The sequence below is a fragment of the Convolutriloba macropyga genome, chromosome 10 (genome assembly GCF_964194025.1).
Source record: "Convolutriloba macropyga chromosome 10, txConMacr16.3, whole genome shotgun sequence".
Classification (NCBI taxonomy): Eukaryota; Metazoa; Xenacoelomorpha; order Acoela; family Convolutidae; genus Convolutriloba; species Convolutriloba macropyga.
In genome coordinates this window covers 2357827-2382454 of record NC_134477.1, presented here as the reverse complement: position 1 = coordinate 2382454, position 24628 = coordinate 2357827, and the positions used below count along the sequence as shown (strand labels likewise).

The 24628-nt window shown below is 34.5% G+C and overlaps 2 protein-coding genes across 3 annotated transcripts in view; one reads left to right on the top strand and one right to left on the bottom strand.

Annotated features, from left to right (window-relative positions):
* Positions 1-24628, top strand: part of LOC142348354 (splicing factor 3B subunit 1-like) — a 55180-nt gene that overhangs the window by 25846 nt on the left and 4706 nt on the right. For both annotated transcript variants that reach the window (XM_075399669.1, XM_075399671.1), the window contains 2 exons: positions 641-769; positions 8369-8542. In XM_075399669.1, coding sequence (XP_075255784.1) covers positions 641-769; positions 8369-8542 — 303 coding nt within the window. The remainder of the gene's footprint in view (positions 1-640; positions 770-8368; positions 8543-24628) is intronic.
* Positions 14231-22938, bottom strand: LOC142348193 (uncharacterized). Its single transcript, XM_075399439.1, has 3 exons — positions 22175-22938; positions 18636-18806; positions 14231-15125 (listed from the first exon to the last, which is right to left on the bottom strand). Exons 1-3 carry the CDS (start codon positions 22344-22346, stop codon positions 14896-14898), a joined length of 573 nt encoding a protein of 190 aa, XP_075255554.1. The 5' UTR covers positions 22347-22938; the 3' UTR covers positions 14231-14895.

The window sequence follows — 24628 nt, the reverse complement described above, 5'->3', positions numbered from 1 at the left end:
GACTAGTCTTTATGCAATTGGTACATATACTTACTGTCTTTCACAGCGCCTGCTATAAGCGTTTTGTAACGTATACCTGTGCTGTAACTGTTAAAGCATTAGTTAAGCTAAGCGGCTTTTTTGGTAAGCTTATTGTGATAGCTTTTGATTTAATTAATCTTTAAAGCAATTTTGTTGTACGATGAAAATCCTGTGACTGAAATGAAGCTCGCTTATTTTGAATAAGTTCAATTTTTGACTACGTTTAATTCAAAAATAAACATAGCAAAGCCAAAACGAGATCAATTGGAGCTATACTGTTTTGAATCCATCTGTTATTGTACGGTGTTAAGGGCCTTAATTTGGTTCAAGGCAGGGTTCAGAAATTATTAGCGCGCCTCTTTATTTATGGGCGCACGGGGTTCCCGGCTTTTCACTTCTATTAATTTTTATCCTTTTAACCACTTTTGTTTTGGTAAAATTAGCCTTAAAAGTTATGGATGCTTGGGGTTTGCGGCAAAGGTTTTGGTGTGAAAATTTTAAGGGGTAAAATGACGTAAGAGCGGAAGGATAATTTGAAGTAAGGGAGTCAAATGGATCCGGTTGAACAAAAGGAGAACCGCGATAGAAACTTAGTGACTATGGTCTTTTTGTGTTTCAGAGTTCCTGAGTTGAATGTACAGAATGGAGTGTTGAAGTCTCTCTCATTCATGTTCGAATACATCGGAGAAATGGCCAAGGACTACATCTATGCAGTCACGCCACTACTCGAAGACGCACTCATGGAAAGGTACCTTTCCAATTTTTTGTGTAATTTAATTTTGCATAAGTTGATATTACGTCAATTTGTAACATGCAGTTTAGGATCTTTTCCGTTTGGGTGGGGGACAGAAACTGAAAATATCTGAAATTTACAAAGCAGTGCGAAAGAAACCTATCATAAGTTAGCCCGATCTCCGAAAAATTGCAGTTTTGATCGTTCACTTTCCTTAGCCCTGTCTCCCTTTTCATTTTGCCTTCTTTTTCTCTAGGTTGCAATTTTCTGCTATATTATGTTACAACTCACTGCATTAGTTCTATAATAAGGGTCATTACTACAATGCAAATAGTTCTGATTAATAGCCGCCCTCATCTTCTCAGCCGGCTATTATAGCGCTCCTATTACAATCCAAGAATTGGATTGTATTGGTGCTCTGTCTTTTTACAATCCAAGAATTGGATTGTATTGGTGCTCTGTCTTTTTTTACAATTCAAAGAATTTGAATTGTATTGGGGCGCTGTCTTTTTTTTTTAAGATCTGTTCACACATTTTCATGATTTTTGAAGTCAAATTGGAGTAGTGATTTTGGTCACGCCGAAACAGGAAATGGAGCGAAAAAGCGAGTGGTTTTGCGGCGTGAAATTTTTTCGCTCTAATTTTAAAGTAGAGTGAGAATATGGTGTTTGAACAAAAATTCGCTTTATCGGTAGTGATTTTTTGTTCACATGCGGCAATTTCACTTTGATTTTTACTGTTTTTTCGATTTTTTGGATAGGATTTTTTTCTAATTGATTTTTCCAATCCATTCATAGTCCGTTCTAGGTCTAGTTTTCTGTTTAGTCAATGAAAATTCTTTGAATTGTAGGCCAGGACTTGTCCTGCTATGTTTTTTTTAAGATCTGTTCACACATTTTCATGATTTTTGATGGAGTAGTGATTTTGGTCACGCTGAAACAGGAAATGGAGCGAAAAAGCGAGCGGTTTTGCGGCGTGAATTTTCTTTGCTCTAATTTTAAAGTAGAGTGAGAAAACGGTGTTTGAACAAAAATTCGGTTTCTCGGTAGTGGTTTTTTGTTCACATGCGGCAATTTCACTCCGATTTTTACTGTTTTTTCGATTTTTTGGATTGGATTTTTTTCTAAATGGTTTTCCCAATCCATTCACAGCTCAGCTCATTCTGGGCCTAGTTTTTTATTTGAATGAATTTTCATTTCTCGCTGGGGGTTTTTCTGTTCACATGCGGCATTTCGATATTGATTTTCTGTTTTTTTCTTATTTTTTTTTATCTCATTTTTTTAAAAATGGTTTTCTGAATTCACTCATAAACCATTCTAGGTCTAGTTTTCCTGTTTAGTCAATGAAAATTCTTTGAATTGTACGTCAGGACTTGTCCTGCTATGTTTTTTTATTTTTGTAAGATGTTTTCACATCTTTTCATGACTTTGAGCATTCATTTTTTCAATTTTCTGAAAAATATTATGTTACAGTTTTGTGGACCTTTTTGAGCCAGTTAAGCTGTTCAAGGATTGCAGTAGGGATAATGGATAGTGTCCGTTTTAGCAAGATTTTGTTTTTAGCAAGATTTTGTGAAAATTTTATTTTTTTTTAATTGTTTAGAATTCTTTGTAATTTTCTGAGTTTAACGACCTTTACTGTCCCACGAAGCTTTTCTAAGTCTTGCAGATGTGCTACTTGACAGAATTCCAGAGATAAAAAAATTGTTCTTTAACTTTTTTCCTGCGATATTTAGAAACTTTCTTTAAATTTTGCTTTTCTGTTTTTTTTTGAAGCATTTGTCATATCTCTCGAGTTTATCTGCCTTTAGTGGCAAAATAATCTTTTTCAAAGCTTGTGCGTGGAGTAATGATAATTTTGAATTGTGTCATTTATGGCCTTCAGGTTAAAAGCTTCAAGAGTTTTTGCATTGATTATTTTTTTTGTTTAGTTTGTTTGATTCTTTTGGGTTCTCAACTTTTGAGATTTTGTCTTTATGGTTGCGATTGTTCAATTGATCTGCTGATCAGGTACATTAGGTCTGTTTGTCATTCGATTATTTGGATTGTATTTCAGGACTTGTCCAGCTATGTTTTTTTATTTTTGTAAGATGTTTTCACACCTTTTTTTCGTGATTTTGAGCTTTCAACGGGATAAACAGGTAAAGCTCAGCAGGCATCAAGTTTCATTAGAGGCCCTTAGCCGCGTTTAGTTGTCCTTCAAGTGTTTAGATATTTGAAGCTACTGGGAAGGCCGTAAATTTATACAATTTCTTAACAAATTTTTTAAGGTTTTTGACAATTTTTGTCATTTTTTGAGGTTTTTCAGCCCAAGGTTTTTGGTGTCAAGATGCCTCCTCTTGGTTATATTAATAGGTTATTGAATAATTTCTAGTGGTAGTGGAGTGGTCTTCAACATTTTAACATCACAAATTTTAGCAGTTTTTTGATAGAATTTTTTTCAAGTTTTTGAAAATTCTTCTCAATTTTCGGGTTTCTCTAACCTCAATGGCCAAAGCATCTCCTCTAGTTTTTTGATAATAGTTTGCTACATAGTTTTATTTGTAATGGGGAATGTGTTTTAAGATTTTAGTATTTAGAATTTAACAATTTTTTAAAAGAAAAATTGCAATTTTTTTGTAATTTCTGTAAATTTAGATTTTTTTCTCACTGGTCAGGGAACCTCCTATAAGGTTTGCAACTATGCTGCTGCATAGTTTTTAGTGGCAATGATATTGTTATCAATTTTTTAATATCCCAAATTTTAGCAGGTTTTTAAAATAAAACTTGCAATTTAAAATAAAACTTGCAGGTTTTTAAAATAAAACTTGCAATTTAAAATAAAACTTGCAGGTTTTTAAAATAAAACTTGCAATGCTCAGTTACTGCATAGCTGATAGAGGTAATGGACTGGTTATCAATACATTAATAAAGAGGTAATGGAATGGTTATCAATACATTAATAACACGAATATCAGCAATATCTTGATAAAATTGATTTTTTTTTCAATTTTCTGAAAAATATTATGTTAGTTTTGTGGACCTTTTTGAGCCAGTTAAGCTATTCAAGGATTGCAGTAGGGATAATGGATAGTGTCCGTTTTTAGCAAGATTTTGTTTTTAGCAAGATTTTGTGAAAATTTTATTTTTTTTTAATTGTTTAGAATTCTTTGTAATTTTCTGAGTTTAACGACCTTTACTGTCCCACGAAGCTTTTCTAAGTCTTGCAGATGTGCTACTTGACAGAATTCCAGAGATAAAAAAATTGTTCTTTAACTTTTTTCCTGCGATATTTAGAAACTTTCTTTAAATTTTGCTTTTCTGTTTTTTTTGAAGCATTTGTCATATCTCTCGAGTTTATCTGCCTTTAGTGGCAAAATAATCTTTTTCAAAGCTTGTGCGTGGAGTAATGATAATTTTGAATTGTGTCATTTATGGCCTTCAGGTTAAAAGCTTCAAGAGTTTTTGCATTGATTATTTTTTTTGTTTAGTTTGTTTGATTCTTTTGGGTTCTCAACTTTTGAGATTTTGTTTTTATGGTTGGGATTGTTCAATTGATCTGCTGATCAGGTACATTAGGTCTGTTTGTCATTCAATTATTTGGATTGTATTTCAGGACTTGTCCTGCTATGTTTTTTTATTTTTGTAAGATGTTTTCACACCTTTTTTTTTCGTGATTTTGAGCTTTCAACGGGATAATCAGGTAAAGCTCAGCAGGCATCAAGTTTCATTAGAGGCCCTTAGCCGCGTTTAGTTGTCCTTCAAGTGTTTAGATATTTGAAGCTACTGGGAAGGCCGTAATTCAAGGTTATAAGGTCATTTTTAGGAGTCTTTGAGCCCAAAATGTTGCAAATTTTCGCATTTTTTTTGTCATTTTTCCAATTTTTTGTTGGACCAGTCTGAATTTGAGCGTTGTGAAGCTTCATAATGGTGTTTGGCGTGAGGTATTTACGTTTTATGGCCATTTTAAGAGCTAGATGTTTTGGTACTCCAAACGTAAACGCGCAAATTTATACAATTTCTTAACAAATTTTTTAAGGTTTTTGACAATTTTTGTCATTTTTTGAGGTTTTTCAGCCCAAGGTTTTTGGTGTCAAGATGCCTCCTCTTGGTTATATTAATAGGTTATTGAATAATTTCTAGTGGTAGTGGAGTGGTCTTCAACATTTTAACATCACAAATTTTAGCAGTTTTTTGATAGAATTTTTTTCAAGTTTTTGAAAATTCTTCTCAATTTTCGGGTTTCTCTAACCTCAATGGCCAAAGCATCTCCTCTAGTTTTTGATAATAGTTTGCTACATAGTTTTATTTGTAATGGGGAATGTGTTTTAAGATTTTAGTATTTAGAATTTAACAATTTTTTAAAAGAAAAATTGCAATTTTTTTGTAATTTCTGTAAATTTAGATTTTTTTCTCACTGGTCAGGGAACCTCCTATAAGGTTTGCAAGTATGCTGCTGCATAGTTTTTAGTGGCAATGATATTGTTATCAATTTTTTAATATCACAAATTTTAGCAGGTTTTTAAAATAAAACTTGCAATTTAAAATAAAACTTGCAGGTTTTTAAAATAAAACTTGCAATTTAAAATAAAACTTGCAGGTTTTTAAAATAAAACTTGCAATGCTCAGTTACTGCATAGCTGATAGAGGTAATGGACTGGTTATCAATACATTAATAAAGAGGTAATGGAATGGTTATCAATACATTAATAACACGAATATCAGCAATATCTTGATAAAATTGATTTTTTTTTCAATTTTCTGAAAAATATTATGTTACAGTTTTGTGGACCTTTTTGAGCCAGTTAAGCTATTCAAGGATTGCAGTAGGGATAATGGATAGTGTCCGTTTTTAGCAAGATTTTGTTTTTAGCAAGATTTTGTGAAAATTTTATTTTTTTTTAATTGTTCAGAATTCTTTGTAATTTTCTGAGTTTAACGACCTTTACTGTCCCACGAAGCTTTTCTAAGTCTTGCAGATGTGCTACTTGACAGAATTCCAGAGATAAAAAAATTGTTCTTTAACTTTTTTCCTGCGATATTTAGAAACTTTCTTTAAATTTTGCTTTTCTGTTTTTTTTGAAGCATTTGTCATATCTCTCGTTTATCTGCCTTTAGTGGCAAAATAATCTCTTTCAAAGCTTGTGCGTGGAGTAATGATAATTTTGAATTGTGTCATTTATGGCCTTCAGGTTAAAAGCTTCAAGAGTTTTTGCATTGATTATTTTTTTTGTTTAGTTTGTTTGATTCTTTTGGGTTCTCAACTTTTGAGATTTTGTCTTTATGGTTGGGATTGTTCAATTGATCTGCTGATCAGGTACATTAGGTCTGTTTGTCATTCAATTATTTGGATTGTATTTCAGGACTTGTCTTGCTATGTTTTTTTATTTTTGTAAGATGTTTTCACACCTTTTTTCGTGATTTTGAGCTTTCAAAACGGGATAAACAGGTAACGCTCAGCGGGCATCAAGTTTCATTAGAAGCCCGTAGCCGATTTTAGTTGTCCTTCAAGTACTTAGAGCGGTGAAGCTACTGGGAAGGCCGTAATTTAAGGTGAAAAGGTCATTTTAAGAAGTTTTAAAGCCCAAAATAATGCAATTTTTCGCTTTTTTCGTCATTTGTTGGATTTTTTGTTGGATCAGCCTAAAATTGAGGTTTGTAAAAGTCGATAAAGGGTTTTTGCAAGACTAACTTCCTTTTTATGGCCATTTTAAGAGCTATATGTCTTGCTACTCCAAACATAAACACGGTAATTTATACCAATTTTTACCATTTTTTCAAGTTTTTGAAAATTTTTGGCGTTTTTGAGTTGTTTCAGCCGTTGGAGTCAAGAAACCTCTTGTGGGGCTAAATAATAGGTCGTTATAATGTTTCTATTGGTAGAGGAATGGTTTTCAAAATTTTTACTTCAAAAATTTTAACAATTTTTTTGCTAAAAATTGCAGTTTTTTTTCGAAGTTTCTAACATTTATTGTCATTATTCAAGTTTTCTAGCCCCAGTGGCGAAAAACCTCATCTAGGGTTTGCTAATACTTTAGTTTGTTGAAAATTTTTTATTGGCCTTGGAATGGTTTTATTGGTTTATTGAAAATATTTTAATATCACAAATTTTACCAATATGTTTTTTTTTACTAAACTTGCTATTTTTTTCAATTTTAAAGTTTTTTTGTGATTTTTTAGGCTTCTCTAACCTAAACTGTAAATGAATCTGCTCTAATTTTTGATAATAAGTTACTGCATAGTTGCTGGTGGTGTGGGGAATGTTTTTCAAGATTTTACTTCTACAAATTCTATCGATTTTCAAATTGCAATTTTTTCAATTTCTGAAATTTTATTATTTTTCCTCAGTGGCCAGGGAACCTCCTTTATGGTTTGCTAGTATGTTACTGCATAATTTCTAGTAGCAATAAAATAGTTTTCAGTTTTTTTAACATTGCAATTGTAAGCAATTTTTTTTAATAGAGCTTGCATTAAAATTTTTGATTTAAATTTATTTTAAATTTCTTGCCATTTTCTGAGTTTAGCGATCTTTACTGGCCAACGAAACATTAAATAGTGCCAACTTGTTACAAGACAGAACTCCAGAAGACAATAAAAATGGTTTCGAACATTTTTCCAGCCATATTTCAGTAAATTTTTCAATTTTCATTTTCAATATTTTGAAGCATTTGTTATATTTCTCAAGTTTATTTACCTTTTGTGGCAAATTGATCCGTTTCAAGGCTTTTGCGTGAGTTAATGAGTATATCGAATTGTGTCATGTATATGGCCTGCAGGTTAAAAGCTTCAAATGTTTAGCAATAATTATTTTTTTGTTTAGTTCATTTCATTCTTTTACTTTCTCAACTTTTGAGATTGTCTTTTTGGCTGGAATTGTTCAATTGATCTGCTGGTCAAATAAATTGGCTTTTTTTCATTCAATTCCTTGGATTGTATTTCAGGCCTTGTCCTGCTATGTTTTTTTTTACTTCGTCGAATAAAAAAAATGTTTCGCTTTACCTCATTTTGCCGCTTTTTCAACATTTTGCGTGATATCTTTTTGACTTCTCTAGGCTAGTTTCTCTCTTCTCTTATTCTGCTAAAAGTGATTTTGAACATCAGTTGCTCAGCAAAGTAATTCAAAATGAACAGAGTTAGTATAAAAAATTGAAGTCAGAAGTAGAAACGGGATAAACCCATAAAGCCCAAATTTAGATGCCCGCTATTTGAACGTCATTCCTATAAGTCTTAGTTACCATCTCTTATGCTTATTGGTATTGATAGTAGCCCCTGTAGACTCTCTCTAAGAAACAGAAGTACGTTATTTTCAACTACGAAATGCCATCAAAATAAATCGGACTTAAAAAATGTTTTTGTACAGAAATCTTTTTTCAATATCTTCTATTCTTTCGATCCCAATCATGCTTATTGGAATCAACGGCGGCTATTTTCCGGCAATCTGCCGGGTATGTTTTTATTTTTTTGAGCATGCTCTAGGAGCTGGCAATTAGTATGAGTGCAAAGTGCTGAGTAAGATTTACCAATGTAGCCCCCCCCCCCCCCCCCCCCCCACTCGAAACCCAAATTCTGTTATACGCTCTAGAGCCACTAAGCTGATGTTTATAATTGTATGGACCCTAAAAGTATTCATTTTTAGGGACCTTGTACACAGACAGATTGCCTCTGCAACAATCCAGCACCTGTCTCTGGGTGTGAATGGATTTGGGTGTGAAGATGCGCTGACTCATTTGCTCAACCTAATGTGGCCAAACATATTCGAGACAAGTCCTCACGTTGTACAGGCAGTCATCGGGGCAATCGAGGGTTTAAGGTTCGTTCTACCGAGTTTAACAAGTAATATGACTGTCAGAGGATGGTAAAATTAGAACGGTTATTGTTGAAGCTCTGAGAGGAGCGTGTCTATATTGCGGTTGTCTCTATTTGCTTAAAATTCGGATAGGAACATCTGGTTTTTTAACCAGAAGTACTTCTTCCGGTGCAGTTTTGACGGGGCGTAGGATATCAGGCGGAAACTCGATTAGGCAAACGGCATTTTTGCAGTCATTAAGCAAAGTTTTCGACTTTAAGTTTGGGAAATTAGGCGAATACTAATTAGAGCACTGAAATACGGTGTCTCAAAATCCAATCGCCGCTATAGTGTTGTCAAGTGTCTCTAACAATTGTACATACAAAAGAGTTGATGGTGTGGAAACTATAACGATGAAGACAAATTTTAGGGACATATGACCTTATAGCGGATTATTAAGTACCGTTTTCGAATGTTCAATTATTATTCGCCTAATTTCCGCAAACTTTCGAGTGAAAAAAAATGGCTTAATGCGATGCAAATATTCCTTTAGCTTAATCGAGTTCTCGCCTAATATCCAATCTCGCGTTGTGACCTTAGCGCAGATGTTGATTAGAACTGCTGTAGTCAACAATTTTTTTGAGAGATAAGTTTTCTCTATAAGCGCCGCGTTTAATTAGTGTATTTTTTGGCGAAATTTGGCTTCAAACTTTTTCAGCTACTTTTACATTTTAGCTTTTTTTGTTTTTAGTAGCTGCTTCAGATAATCAAACGGGTATTATTTAGTCGCTTTATTTTTTACAGCCTGAAGTGGAGTATTAAATTTCTTCGGGTTGTATAGTTGCTCACAACGAAGTTAGAGGCAATTATTGTAGTCGTTTTCTTACTTATCATTTTAGTGGCTTTGAAGCTATAGCGAGGCTATTATTTGTCTCATCGTGGTATTTAGACTTGAAGAGTATTGGTTCTTCTGGTTTAAAAAATTCTGTAAAAGCTCTTTAAACCAGAAGTATTGCGTGTTCAGTCGTCGTTTTGGCCTAACCCCTTTTAGCCGCTTTATGTGATTTCTGTGTCTTATATTAGTGTTTTTGCGGACCCAATCATGCCGTTCAATGACAAAATCGACTCAATTTTTCCTTAGGTTATTTCTCGGCATAATATATTAGTGTTTAATAGCCGCCCTCATCTTCTCAGCCGGCTATTATTGCGCTCGTATTTTTTTCTTCGTCAAACTTTTTTTCGCTTTACCATTTTGCCGCTTTTTCGACATTTTGCGTGAAATCTTTTTGACTTCTCTAGGCTAGTTTCTCTCTTCTCTCATTCTGCTAAAAGTGAATTTGAACATCAGTTGCTAAGCAAAGCAATTCAAAATGAAGAGTCGGTATAAAAAATTGAAGTCAGAAATAGAAACGGGATAAACCCATAAAGCCCAATTTTAGATGCCCGCTATTTGAACGTCGATCCTATAAGTCTTAGTTACCACCTCTAATGCTTATTGGTGTTGATAGTAGCCCCTGTAGCCTCTCTCTAAGAAACAGAAGTATGTTCAACTACGAAATGCCATCATAATAAATCGGACTTAAAAAATATTTTTGTACAAATTTTTTTTTTTCAATATATTCTATTCGTTCAATCCCAATCATGCTTATTGGAATCAACGGCGGCTATTTTCCGGCAATCTGCCGGGTATGTTTGTAATTGCTCTCGAGTGAGAAGCAATTATTGTAAAGGTTTTTTTTATACAGATTTCTGGCTTGACCAATTTTGCGCTTCATTTTTGAATAATCTCTGACATCCCTAGTGACTTTACGCATGTCTTCTTGATTTTCGAGTGTTTTCAGTTGCTCTCACTCCGAAATAAAATTTTGTTGTTCCAACAAAACCGATTGATAGTGACGATGACCTAATAGCCGAGTTGTTAATACCTCAGTCGAGGTGACGGACTCATAAGGTCGGGTTTCAAACCCTAACTTCGGCTGATGATTTCACACTTATAAAGAACAATTTTATCTAGGCTACAGCCCTTGAATTAAATTGTCCCGCGTGTCATCCGAGAGCAATTTTTCCGACGTCAGTCGGTTTATGTTTACAATATGTTAGCGCATAATATATTAGTGTTTTTGCAGACTCAATCATATGATTCAATGACGAAATCGACTCAATTTCTCTTTAGGTTTTTTGTTGGCTTTTTGAATTTATTTTTAAACTTATTTTTAGGAACAATGCTTTTCTTTCTTCACTTTTTTTTATTTTTGTTTATTTTTTAAAAAACAACTATATAACTTTAAATTTTATGAACATTTACTAGTTAAAGATCAATAGCGCGCATCTAAGTAGTGCCAAACTTATATACCATAATTCTTGAGTATTATTCTTCAGTTTTTCATTTCGAATATCAATAGCTCTTTTAGGACTTTTTCCTTATAGACTGTATGTGACATAAAATTGACCATTCGAATCGAACCCAAAAAGTCTAGTCGTGTATTAAAGGACTGTTGGTCGGTCTGTCTATCATATCTTTAGTTGTTTCAATTCATGGAAGGCCACAAGCGTCTATCGCGGCTATTTTCCTGCAATCTGCCGGCTATGTTATTAAAATAGACCTTTTCGTGGAACATCGGGGATTTACAAATTCAACCTGTTCGTACGTCATTTTAATTGGCGTTAAATGTTGAAGTTCTATAAAAATTGTTGCATAATTTCTATTTTTGCAAATTTTCAAATTTTTGAATCAAGGTTTAAGTGTCCGAGGCCTGATTTTGTTTTAATGCCTTCCATTTTGGCTGAAGGATAGCTCAACGCTTCTTTCGATCCGTCAAGGCCCAAAAATGAAATAATGGTGTTGTTCTACTTTATTTTCTATTTGTTTCACAATTTAACTTTATTTTGTAATTTCAGAATTAATCTGATGTTTTTTTACATTGTAACCAAAGCCTCAGTTCTCTGGTTTATGGCTTCTTTTTTTCTCACAAATTACAACTGGTTGCTATAATCGGTTGATTTTTTAAAATTTTTCAAGATATTTTCTCATTTTTTTAACTTTGCAGTTTTTAAGGATCCTCAAATGCTATTACAAAATGATTTTTTAAAATTGAAAATTGTTGTACCTAGGTTTTGTTGAAATATAGTTTGCTATTGTTTTTGAATTCTGTCTCTTTTATCTTTATTTTGAATTCTGTCTCTTTTATTTTTTGCAAGTGGTTGAACTCATTAAATCGAAGATTTCTCCGACATATAATAACTATAAGATAAGTTCAACAAGATAAGTTGAAATTTTTCAATTCCGTTGAACTTCTATTGTTTTATGGTTTATGCTTTCTTACTGACTTTTATAGGGCTCCAGTGTAATTTTCAGTTATTAATTGCTCTCAAATGAAATTTGTTGTAGCAATTATATTAGTCCTGTTGGTCATTTTTTAATGCGATTTTTGGCTTGACCGATTTTTCGTCTGACCCATTTGATTTTCCGTCCTTAAAAATTGGATAAACAGGTAGTGCCCAACGGGCATTAAGTTTCATTAATGCCCGCTGGCGTTTAGTAGCGGGCGTTTAGTAGTCCATAAAGTGCTTATTGTGAAGAAGCTACCGGGAAGGCCGTAGTTTAAGGTTAAAATGTCAGTTTTATGAGTTTTTGAGCCCAAAATGTTGCATTTTTTCGTGTTTTCGTCATTTTTCAAATTTTTTGTTGGACCAGTCTCAAATTGAGGCTGGTTGAAGTTGATAATGGTCTTTTACAAGACATAAGTACTTTTTATGACCTTTCAAAGAGCTATATGTTTTGGTTATCCAAACAAAAACACGTAAATTTTTAATAATGTTCACAATTTTTTTCAAGCTTTGAGAATTTTTGTCATTTTTGAGCCGTAGGTGTCAAGGAATCTCCTTCTGGGTTTGAAAATAGCTGGCTGCACAGCTTTTGGTAGTAATTGAATGACTTTCAACAATTTAACTTAACGAATTTTAGCATTTTTTTTTCACAAAACTTGCAATTTTTTTTCAATTTCTGACATTTATTGTCAATATTCAAGTTTTTTCAGACCCAGGGGCCAGAAAACCTGCTTGGGAGGTTAATAATAAGTTACTGAAAAAATTTTATTGGACATCCTTTTTGAAAATTTTCGTCATTTTTAGGTTTCTTCAGCTTCAAGAGCCTAGGAAACTCCTCTAGGGTTTGATAATAGGTTACTGCATAGTTTCTAGATGTAATGGAATGTTTTTCATGATTTTAATATCACGAATTTAAGCAATTATTTTAAAAAATATATTTTTCAAGCAATTTTTTAATTTTTCGATTTTTTTCCGCACCAGGAACCTCCTCCGAGGTCTGATAATAAGATTGTGTATAGTTTGTAGAGTTAATGGAATGGTTATCAAGTTTTTAATGACTCGAGTTATAGCAATTTGTTTTTGATATAATAAAATTTTTTTCAAATTTTCGAAATTTTTTTAATCAAAGTTGAAGAATCTTTGAGCCAGTGAAACTATTTAAGGCTTGAAATATGGATGCTGGATATTCTCCTGAGACAATGAAATGGTTCTGAAGATATTAGTATTACGAATTTTAGCGAAGATTTAAGATTTTGTTACAATTTGCTATTGTTTTTAAAATTTTTGAATATTTTCGTCTTTTTCTGATTTAAACGATCATTACTGGCAAACGAAACTTTCAGATGGGTTACATGACAGAACTCCTCAGACAAAAATGGTTTTGGACATTTTTTCACTGCAAAACGTGGAAACTTTTTTTTAATTTTGCACTTTCATTTTTCTATATGATTTAAGTACTAACAAAGCTGGAAAACTAGAATGGCCAAATTTAATAGGCTTTTTAATAGCCGCCCTCATCTTCTCAGCCGGCTATTATAGCGCTCGTTTTTTTTTTACTTCGTCGAATAAAAAAATTTTTCGCTTTACCTCATTTTGCCGCTTTTTCAACATTTTGCGTGATATCTTTTTGACTTCTCTAGGCTAGTTTCTCTCTTCTCTCATTCTGCTAAAAGTGATTTTGAACATCAGTTGCTCAGCAAAGCAATTCAAAATGAACAGAGTCGGTATAAAAAATTGAAGTCAGAAATAGAAACGGGATAAACCCATAAAGCCCAACTTTAGATGCCCGCTATTTGAACGTCGATCCTATAAGTCTTAGTTACCACCTCTAATGCTTATTGGTGTTGATAGTAGCCCCTGTAGCCTCTCTCTAAGAAACAGAAATACGTTATGTTCAACTACGAAATGCCATCAGAATAAATCGGACTTAAAAATGTTTTTGTACAAAAATCTGTTTTTTTTTCAATATCTTCTATTTTTTCAATCCCAATCATGCTTATTGGAATCAACGGCGGCTATTTTCCGGCAATCTGCCGGGTATGTTTTTTTATTCAACATGACCAGATATTATATTTTCATCAATACAGTTTTGCATGGTTTAAAATGTGGGCTTTTATCCGTTGGTCACGGGAGCTGACTTTTGAAGCCATGTATCATTTGGCTTTTCGAAGCCATATATCAAACGGATTTTTATTCATTTTTGAAAAGTGAATAAAAATCCGTTTACGCCGCCTATAACTGCGTTCAGGTTATAATGAGTGATGCTTTTTTTCTTAAAATTACGGGTAATTCTTCAATTTCTTCGAATCGTTTGTCTTGGTCTATATTAGCTTAATTATGGTTCTTTTCTGTGAATTTTGCAGTTATGTATTTCAGATGAAGATGGAGAAAAACTACACAAAATTTTAAATTCGTCAATGTCTGAATAAATTGATAAGTTGTTCAATATACCGGATTAAGTTCAATTTCGGATTGAAAATCGTGGGGATCGATTTGAGAAAAAGCTTTGGAGTAATTTTCCAAACAACTAGATGAAATCAGAGCTCAGATCAAAATAGTTGTAGGTTTTAATTGCTCTCGAACGAAGATTATTGTTGATTCTTTTCGCAGCAATTATTATAGTCGTGTGTTTCGTTTTTGAGCAAACATTTGGCTTAACTGTTGACAATTTGATTGATTTTTACATTCTGTTTTTAAAATTATGCCCGAATTGAACTATTTTCTGATTCAGAATTCTAGCAGCAAAACTGAATTAGTGGCACGGTTTCTTTTTTTTCTATTCGAATCTTTACAGTGGCGTATTTAACAGCTACATTTGATGCGGCTTAATGAGCTAGTGCCTCCGTCACCCTACAAGCTACCTATAAATCCCCCTGTGAAACAGGCCCACAGCAGTCGTTCGAGAGCAATTCATCCGAAGTTAGTCGATTATGTTAAATATTTGAGTAGTCCGAAAAATCCCGCCTCTTCCCTTGGAAATGTTGTTCGGATTGTTTTTCAAATGGACTGCAGTTTTTACGCAACGTATACAAAGTGATACAGTTATGTTATTAAAGTTTTTCGTAAAATTTTTCACGAATCTTGCTCCCGGTCGTCGTAGTTGAAAGGGCCATGAGCGAGCCAACAAGGGCGGGCAACACTCCAATCCAGGGAATTATAGTAGAGTAGCCATAGTGTTGTCCTTGTACACCAAAAATATCATGAATATTAAGAACATCCGGAATGTTATAACACTGATAGGCCAAGGTCTGGCACAGGTTGGCAGCTATGAGCAGAATAACTAAAACATTCAAAATTACGATGGTTTCCTTCATTGATTTTTTTCATAAGATAATGTAATGAATCTGATGAACGCTCTGTATCGATAATGCTGTTAATTAATTTAACTAGAAGTAATTTTTTGTGACCTAAATTTAAATTGCTCTTATTCTGAAATTAAGTCTGTCTCTAAATAAGCCATCACAAGGCCCTGATAAGCCGAGTGGCATATGATTCAGTCGTTAATCCGAGCGAAGGGGTTTCTGATGAAAAACCAAATTGACGTGCTTTTCGAGAGTGTATTTTTAGTATGTCGAGAAATCGTTAATTTCTAAAATATCTTGTTCATTCTACCGGTAACGTTCCTCTGGAAATTGCAAAATAGGATAGGGAAATGTGCGTATTAATTGGCTGCTTTTTGTTTATTCTAAAAAATAAGTTCTTATTGCCCTTCTACTGGAACTGATTTTAAAAAAATATCAGTTTCAGTTGTTAGCTTTTTTTGATGACTTCTATACCAATTGTTTTTTAAATCTTTGCGGTTTTTTGAATCTCGTCTTTATTTGGTGCTCTCTTCGTCCTTTTTCAACTCACGGGAGTAAAAGGACATTTTTATGCTCAAATTGTATGCTTAGCTGATTTTGTTTTGAGTATGTTTTTTAATTGCTATCGTAGAGAAGCAATTATTGTAAACGTGTGTCTTTTTTATGCAAAATTTTAGCTTAACCGTTTTGACTTTTCGAGTGACTTTTAAGCCCTTGAATTTTTGCGTTTCGCGTGATGTAAAATTCTCTCTCAATCACAATTTCAAGCAGCTGAGCTCAATTAGCGGCAATTTAATACTGAAAGTCAAATGAAAAGTGCGCCAAAACTGATGCTATTTTTCACTTTAAATCTTAGTTGTACATGTTAACCTCTAATATTGTTATTTGAAGCGCTCTATTGAACTTCTTAGTCACATTTAGGCACCCCCTCCCTCCGACTGAAGCAGGCTGCAATTGATTAGAGATCCCACTAGTAGTTCGGGAGCAATTCTTCCGATGTTTTGTCGGTTATGTTGTTTTCTGTAAGGCCACTAACTTTTAAAAAGATTCTGATTTTTTGCCAATTTTGTTTTTGTGCTTTTTTGTCTCCCATCGCTTTCGGCAAGGTCGTTTTATGGTATTCTAAGATTGCGTATTGTCAATAGTTGTATGGGAGTATGTTAATATCAGTGATTTTTACAGAATAACTTTTCGGAAAACTAAACGTTTTAAATTTTTTTCGACTTTTGCGCGTTTAATGTCGTATGCTTTAGTGACAGTTTGTTGATGCTGGAAAATGTTTTGTAAGGCCACTAACTTTTAAAAAGATTCTGATTTTTTGCAAATTTTGTTCTTGTGCTTTTTTGTCTCCCATCGCTTTCGGCAAGGTCGTTTTATGGTGTTCTAAGAATGCGTATTGTCAATAGTTGTATGGGAGTATGTTAATATCAGTGATTTTTACAGAATAACTTTTCGGAAAACTAAACGTTTTTAATTTTTTTTTACTTTTGCGCGTTTAATGTCGTATGTTTTAGTGACAGTTTGTTGATGCTGGAAAATGTTGTCCCAGTTCAAGCAGTTCGATTAATTCCTTCAGTTATTGGAATTGTAATTGAGGAATTGTTACGCTATGTTTATTCAATTCGGTTTTACTTTTGATCGTTTTTCGTTTTACATACGTCGCGATTTTCAGGTTTGGCTCCTGACTTGCTTCACGCACTGTTTCAACTGAATTGATTTTAAATTCTTTCACGCATGCAATTACGCATGTAATGAATACACCCAGGGCCAACATTGCAAAATCAAAAGAATCGGTGCTAACCGATAGAACCCGGTCATAGTCATAGGGCATTAGGTAATCAAAGTCCATTGGAGCGGTCGCTAGCGTGCAATAATATTCCATATTATTAACAGCCGCGAAGCGATAGCGGCTATTATTGGGGACATCGTAGTCTTTTTAATTCGTCCTCTCAATCAATGTTTCTTACGACCTGACTTCTTGGAGTTGACTATTGCAATGACTCCAGACTTCTACTGCTTTGTAGATAAAATTTGTGTGCGTGACGTCGTTTCTACTTTTAGGTCAATTGCGTGACTTACCTCACTCGAACAAAAATGACTTCGGAACTCACTTAATGAACCTTAAATTATATGAACATTTACTAGTTAAAGATCGATCAATAGCGTACATCTAAGTCGTGCCAAACTTATATGCCATAATTCTTGAGTATTAGTCTTGAGTTTTTGACTTTGAATATCAATTTTTAAAAGCCTCTTTTAGGGTTTTTTCCTTATAGACCATATGTGTCAAAAGATTGACAGTCCGAATCTAACCCAAAAAGTCTAGTGGTCTATTAAAGGACAGGTGGTCGATTTGTGTCTTATTTCTTTAGTTGTTTCAATTCATGGAAGGCCACAAGCGTCTATCGCGGCTGTTTTCCGGCAATCTGCCGGCTATGTTTCTTCAGTTAAGCTGAACTGAATGTAATTTTAGAATCTAACTGAAAGTGCACTTTAAATGAGAATGCTTTTTGACACTTGGAATTTTGTTTTAATTTCTATCTTTTCTGTTTCTGTCCCGATATGCGTCAAGCGAGTGAACGGTGGATATTTTCCGGCAATTAGCCGGCTATGTTACTAAATTTCATTCTTCTTTTTGTCGTCAACGGTCTGGTCGATTAGAGAGAATATTATTAAATTTATAATAAAAATCCAGTGAGTTTAGCAAAAGCTATAGATGAAGAAACTACTTATTTTTTTTCGGGAAACAATGTTCTCATCTTCTCAGTCAGCTATTTAACGGGCCGATTTTTTTACTGACTCGAATATATCGTCAGCAGAGCAATCGAAAATGAACAGAGTAATGAGAAAACCGAAAAGCCCATAAAGCCCAACTTTGTTCTAATCATTCGTAGTTTCCATCAGTAATGCATTTTAGTATTGTTACTAGGCGCTCTTTCCTCTCATCAAGTAACAGGAGTATACTTAGGGTAGTATCCATTTTTAGTCTTGATTAGATTAGTCCTGTTGGTCTTTTTTAATGCGATTTTACGCTTGACCGATTTTTCGTCTGACCCATTTGACTTATCGTGCTCAAAAACGGGACAAACAGGTAGCGCCCAGCGGCATTAAGTTCTCTTAGAGCTTTTCAGCTCACTAGTCTCAAAGTGTGCGATTCACAGACACTGTTTTGAAGACTTGTACTAATGGCGTGAAGGGTTCTTAGAGGTTGACCCCCCCCCCCCCCTGCTGCGCTCACCTCGTCACACCCCTTCAATTAAGCTAGAGCTAGCCTCGCTAAAACGTAGCTAGCTACTGACAAAGCCAACCGCTCGCCGGCCGTTTGAGAGCAATTCGCTCCGACGTTAGTCGGTTATGTTCCTTACTTTCTTTATAGCTAATTTTGTCTTAATTATTAGGCTTATAAACCAGTTGCTGATTAGTACAGTTGTGCTAAATCACATTACTCCCCAAAGTGCTGCTAATTTGAGTAATAAAATTCCACAAACCGTGAATTACTGAAGCGATAATGGCAACCAGGTCAACTCTATAGTCGCTAGTGGCGATGCAACCCAAAAGGATAAAGAAAGCTGTTGTTCCAGCAACGTAGTCAGCCACAAAGAAACACCGGGCCAGTATTATTCTTGTTTCGACGATGGAGGTGTCATTCGCTGTGAAATCTAAAACATCAGAGGGTGGGATGCTAAGAAAACTTTCATTTTTTCGCATTTCAATATGGATAAAGACCAGTTGTCATTTTGTTTGTATATAAACTTCTTGAGCTCACTATCAACCTCGTATTTAACATATGCGCTTGATAAGTATGCTTCTGCTACAACCAACAAGTCATAAACAAAAGTTGATCATTGAAAAACTAGGAAAAGTAAATTCTAAATTTACTGTTGAAGGGATGCGGTTTTCTGAGCTAGTTGGCTGAGCAGCTCTCTTAGAGCCTTACTCATTAATAGTCTCTACTCATGCGGTTAACCGAAACTTTTTTGAGGAGACAAATCATAGTGTGAAAGGTGTTCTTAGTTTGAAACCCCCAACTCATTACCACCAAGCCCTCCTTATCACACCCCGTCTATCCTCATCCACCTGTCCATTTGTACCTCTTTTTCAGCCCATGCTTTGAGAAACAAAATAAATCGATTATGGAGGATAAGTTTTCAATTTTTGGCTACTTGAGAAAGGAACTTTTAATTGATTAAAGGCCTTTAAAATTCTTCTGTTGATAACGTCAGTACTACAGCGGAAGATAATAAGAAGTTCAGGTGTCAGGAAAACATAAAAAAGTCTTGATTCGAATCAATAATTCTTTCAAAAGCCGACAATTTTGCATTTTCAGGATATTTTCAAAATGACTCCTCACTATACATTACCCAAATTTATAGAAAAACTCCAGCTATACGATGTTTCTGCTACTGTTAGTTGTTAGCGTATGAATTACGTTTTGTTTTTTGGATTCAGAAAATTGCCATTTTTTAAAAAAAACAATTAAATGCATATATCCAAGCAAAAATCTGTAGCTGTTAAATGTTTGTCGCTGCCTTTCAAATGAATGAAATAGTTAGAAAAACAATAACTTGCTTTGTTTTTATAGCTGCGAAGCTGTAAGCTGAGCGTAGCTATATTGCGGTGCTCTTGGTTTTTTTTTGTTTCGTCGTCTGACGCTCTTTTTTCGTTTTACATTTGTTCACACAGCAAAGCTGAAAAAGTCAAATTTTCTGAATTACTTTTTCCTCTCACTAACGGCATTTGCGCGCTTGACGTCATTTCTCACTCGCTTTAGCGAAAGTTTTTAGGTTATTTGCGTGATTAGATTTTGATCATACGTGACTTACCTCACTCAATAAAATGACTTTTGCACTTTGAAACTTAAGTTTAAATTAAATTTGTTTAAGGTCAAAGGAATTCATATGTGCAGTAAAGGTCCCTAATAAGAGGCTTCTGTGGAATTAATTTTAACAAGCTTTATTTATTTATCGCTGAATGTTTTTAGCCTAGTTTTCTGAGCGGCGTCGATTTTTTTTTTCAATTTAGATCTGTATCTGTTTCTATCTCTATTATATGGCAGGGAGGTCTATTCTTTCGCAGCTATTCCGGCAATCTGCCGGCTATGTTGTTTACATGGAACTCGCTTCAAAAGTAAGCAATACTCCCGACATTCATATAAACGATTTGACGGGGAACGGAAATTGGCGGAGAAACGAGCATTTATAAATTTATCTTTTGCTACGGGTTTTGCGGTAGGTTTTAGCATTACCCTCAACCGTACTATTACAATTACTAAACACGCCTAGTCTATCTAATTGTTTGACCGAAATTTTATCAAAAAAGTTTTGCGTATCAATCCTAAGGGAAGTTTTGTAGGTATGATTCAATATCGTTAACTTGTCGCACTCGACGGTCCTTGAGAGGAAATTGTCCGACGTTAGTTTTTGTTCCTTTTTCACCTCCAGATAATTGGTGTTTAATTGCTCTCAAATGAAGTTTGCAGCAATTATATTAGTCCTTTGGTCGTTCTTTTTGTAATGCGATTTTTCGCTGACCGATTTTTTGTCTGAACCATTCGACTTTTCGTCCTCAAAAACGGGATAAACAGGTAGCACGCAGAGGGCATTAAGTTTTCTTAGAGCCTTTCAACTCGCTAGTCTCTAATTGTGAGATTCACAGAAACTGTTTTGGCGACAGACGTATACTCATGGTGTGAAGGGTGGTTCTTAGATTTTGACACCCCCTTCTCCCACATCCCCCTCCCCCCTGCTCACTTCAAACCCCTCCCACCCAATCCCTAACCCTTTACATCGCTCAGGCCGTAAAGACGTGGCCCCGTGCAGCCAAAGCAAAGCCCCCCGTTCCCACCGTTGCCCCCACCCCGCTGCGCTCACCTCATGCCCCTTCAATTAAGCTAAAGCTAGCCTCACTAAACCGTAGCTAGCTACTGACGCCAACCGCTCGCCTGTCGTTTGAGAGCAGTTCACCCGTCGTTAGTCTGTAATGTTTTGTTTTGTTTAATTTCCTGTCATTTATCAGCTGATCAATGAGTCGTTTACCAGTTGAACAATGAGACTGTTTGGTGAAAAGAAGCTATAGGCAAAAAGTGTTATTCGGGGAAAATATGTAAACAATAAAGGTTTTTGCAACATTTTTTATACTATTTTTATTAAAGAAAAACGTATTTCGTCGATGCTAAGTTCTGCTGTCAGGGATCTCTAACAGCAAATCAGCAGCGTTGAAATGAGTTGATTGCTAATAAGAGGCACTTTCGTTATTTGTAGAATGTTGGAAAATAATGAACAGACGTTGGGAGAAATTGATAACTCGCTTGTCGGTATTCAGTTTAAAAACTTTGTCTGACCCTCTTAAAAGTCCCACTAGATTTAAATAATAACAGGACATTTCTTTTTTCTTTGGTTTTTCATATGTGGAAAGTTATCTCGACAGAAATGTGGCCATAAAAAATAATATATATTAATAGAAAATGTAGCTTTTGGTTCTGCGTCTTTTCACCCCTATTCATTTAACCACCTAGCATTTAACCCCCAAATAGCATCCCGCCAAATAGCAGTCGACATTAAAGGCATGTTTTGTCATAATTAAGCAGTGGATAAATTAATCCCACGATCGGTTGTGATAGTTTCATATCAAGTCCCACGGGCCGCTAAGGCATGGCCATGGCCCGCAAGGCATGGCCAAATGATTATATTGCTAATTTAATAATCCTTATTTTATAGAAAGATTAAAATCGGGGTGAAATGATAGAGGGGTTAAAAGATAGAGGGGTTAAAAGATAGAGGGGTTAAAAGATAGAGGGGTTAAAAGATAGAGGGTTAAATGAATAGGGGTGTAAAAGTGGGACACCGTAGCTGACAACTGGCTGGATTAGCCTTGTGCTGTTCCCACATTGTTACGCAGAAGCAATGTATAGGTGCTGAAAGTTATACACGAACGAGCGCAAATTCGAATAAATCAGCCCCCCCCCCCCCCCCCCACACACACACACAGCACCAACCCTCCACCACCCACCCTGCTCAAAAACAATTACTGTATTTAAGACATTCGTCATTAACGCATATCTTCCATAGTCCGAAAGAAAGCGTGGTGTTGAGTTTGCCAACGTCATAGTGATACCCATCTGTTCCACAAGCTATCAATGCACAAACAACACTGATTGCCACCAAAGCAGCTGCAACAAACACGATAATTTTTTTCGCCATTTCTGAAATAGCTGCAATTTTCTGTGCGTTGATAAAATTAATTTTCTTGAAGGAAATTTTAGATATTGTCAAATAAGTAAGATAGAAGTGCAATTGATAATGCTTTTTGACGAGAATTTTTTTAAAGGAAGCTACTGTCTTTGGCAATTTCTCGAGAAATTCTGAAGGCAAAATTCTAAGGGCTTGTAAATATTTAATACATCAACTTTGAAGTGTTTTGAATTTGGAATATTATTGGTTTGGCTTTTAAACGTTACACAGGATGCTACAATCACAATTATTTTGCACACCCCTTTTGTACTGATGTTTACTACATGTCTGCTAGTTAATTTTCTACATGTCTTGATTTTCGTGCTAGTATTTGATGAACGCTCTGTCTACTAGATACATAATCAAAACGAAAATAGTGATCAGACCCTAGCGAAGGCGGGATCAGGTATACAATGTTCTGCCGTTTCTTGCTTTTTGTTCATTTTGTGACAAATAACATAACATGCTGATAACAGATGTCTATTGAAAAGTTCCAGTTCTATTATCTCATAATATAGTAATGGAATGTATATTTTGGCATCAAGTTCTGATGCTATCGCAGACAAATTTATCAGTAGCTCAACTTTTGGAACATACATGTTTTATAGACAGAAATGGTGACCAATATTTGATATTATTATTCTTTCGTGTCTATCGTGTTGAATGTGGCCAAAATTGATAATATTTATTAGTTTACTATCGTAACATGGGCGTAATATTCACTACTAATTAATACGAAAGAGCATAATGTGAATTGTTAAACAAAGGTCAAAACAAGGCGGCTCGTTAATGTGCGTTCGCACATGATGTTCCGACCCGAGCTCATCTACATTTTTGACTAAAATGTCAACCAAATCAAGAGATAACAAAAATAGATGTTTGAGTTTAAAACAATCGTTACACATTCTATCTACTAATTGAATTACTAATGCCATGCTTCATTACAGCACCAACGTGACCTGACATTGAAGAGACTAGAAAAAAAATAGCACCAACAAAATTTTGGCGGCAAAAAATGAATATCTAAATTTAAAAGCACCTGGTAACAACGTCAAAATGCAGTCAGATAAAACCTTAACTACACAAGTTTACCTTTTACTAACTATACAGCAGATGAAAAGTTTTCTTAACGAGACTAGGTAACAAGCCGACAAAAAGAACGAACAGTGAGGCGAAACTTAAAAATTAATCAACATTTTTTGCACCAAGAAAATTCAAAAATCTTAAAAAACATTGGTTTTTAATAAAAAAATCCTTGATAAATTACTAAAAAGTCATTACAAAACCAAAAGCACCCGTCTGTGGTCAGACTATGCCATAGAAACAAACTAAAGAGAAACTCAAAAAATTACAAACGATTTGCGAAAACACAAACCTTTGCTACCATTAAAATCAATACCTATCATCTGAATATGTATTTTTAATTCAGTTGTTATTTCTGCTATTTCAGTTGAAGGATTTATGCTGAAAGATTAAATAAGTTTACTTGGGCCACATTTAAAAACCATTGGGATCTGTTATTACGCGATTGTTCTGAAGGAAGAGAAAAAGAAACGCAAAAAATGGCCATTCAATAAACGTTCAGAAAAACGAAACAACAGTGGCACATAATATCAATATATATGTTATTTCTTGAAATACACGAAATTCGATGGGACATCTGATTGATGAATAGAAGTTAAATTTGACGAAAGGAACCTATTCGCTATATACTGAATGTTTCGAGCAACATCATTCATTCAGTCCTCAATTACAAGCCTATGAGATCTGTGAGCAATTTACGGCTACCTAAAGAACAAAAACAGCGAATTCAGGAAAAAAAATTGAGCGACAAAAGGGTCGAAGGCATTAAAAAAATGAACTTTTCACTAAACACTCTTCAATTTTAAATTAATTTTTCAGGAGCAATGGGAAAACCTTTTTTATCAATATAATTTCAAAAAATCAACAAATATAAACAAATACATTAGACGCACGAAAATTGCGGGAAAACACGTATTATCAACGCCATTAAATTCATTAGCCTTCAACGGAAGCCAGTATATACAATAAATGATGCCTCGAGGGGACAATAAGTTTTTTTGCCAATCGTATTTCATCAATAAGACCTTACAACAAGTTAATGACTATGAAAACAACAACAGAGAGAGGCAAAAACCACAAATTCAGTAGAAAAGTGCCTGAAGAAAATGTCGAAGCAACTCAAATCATAAGCTCTTCCCTGAAAACTTTATTTATGATCCGTTGAACTT

Coding starts and splice junctions, on each gene's coding strand:
- LOC142348193 (XM_075399439.1), bottom strand. CDS start 22,346: ATGGCGAAAAAAATTATCGTGTTTGTTGCAGCTGCTTTGGTGGCAATC. Junction 18,807..22,174: donor TGACGAATGTCTTAAATACA/GTAATTGTTTTT, acceptor CTGATGTTTTAG/ATTTCACAGCGAATGACACC. Junction 15,126..18,635: donor TATCGCTTCAGTAATTCACG/GTTTGTGGAATT, acceptor TGAATGTTTTAG/TTATTCTGCTCATAGCTGCC.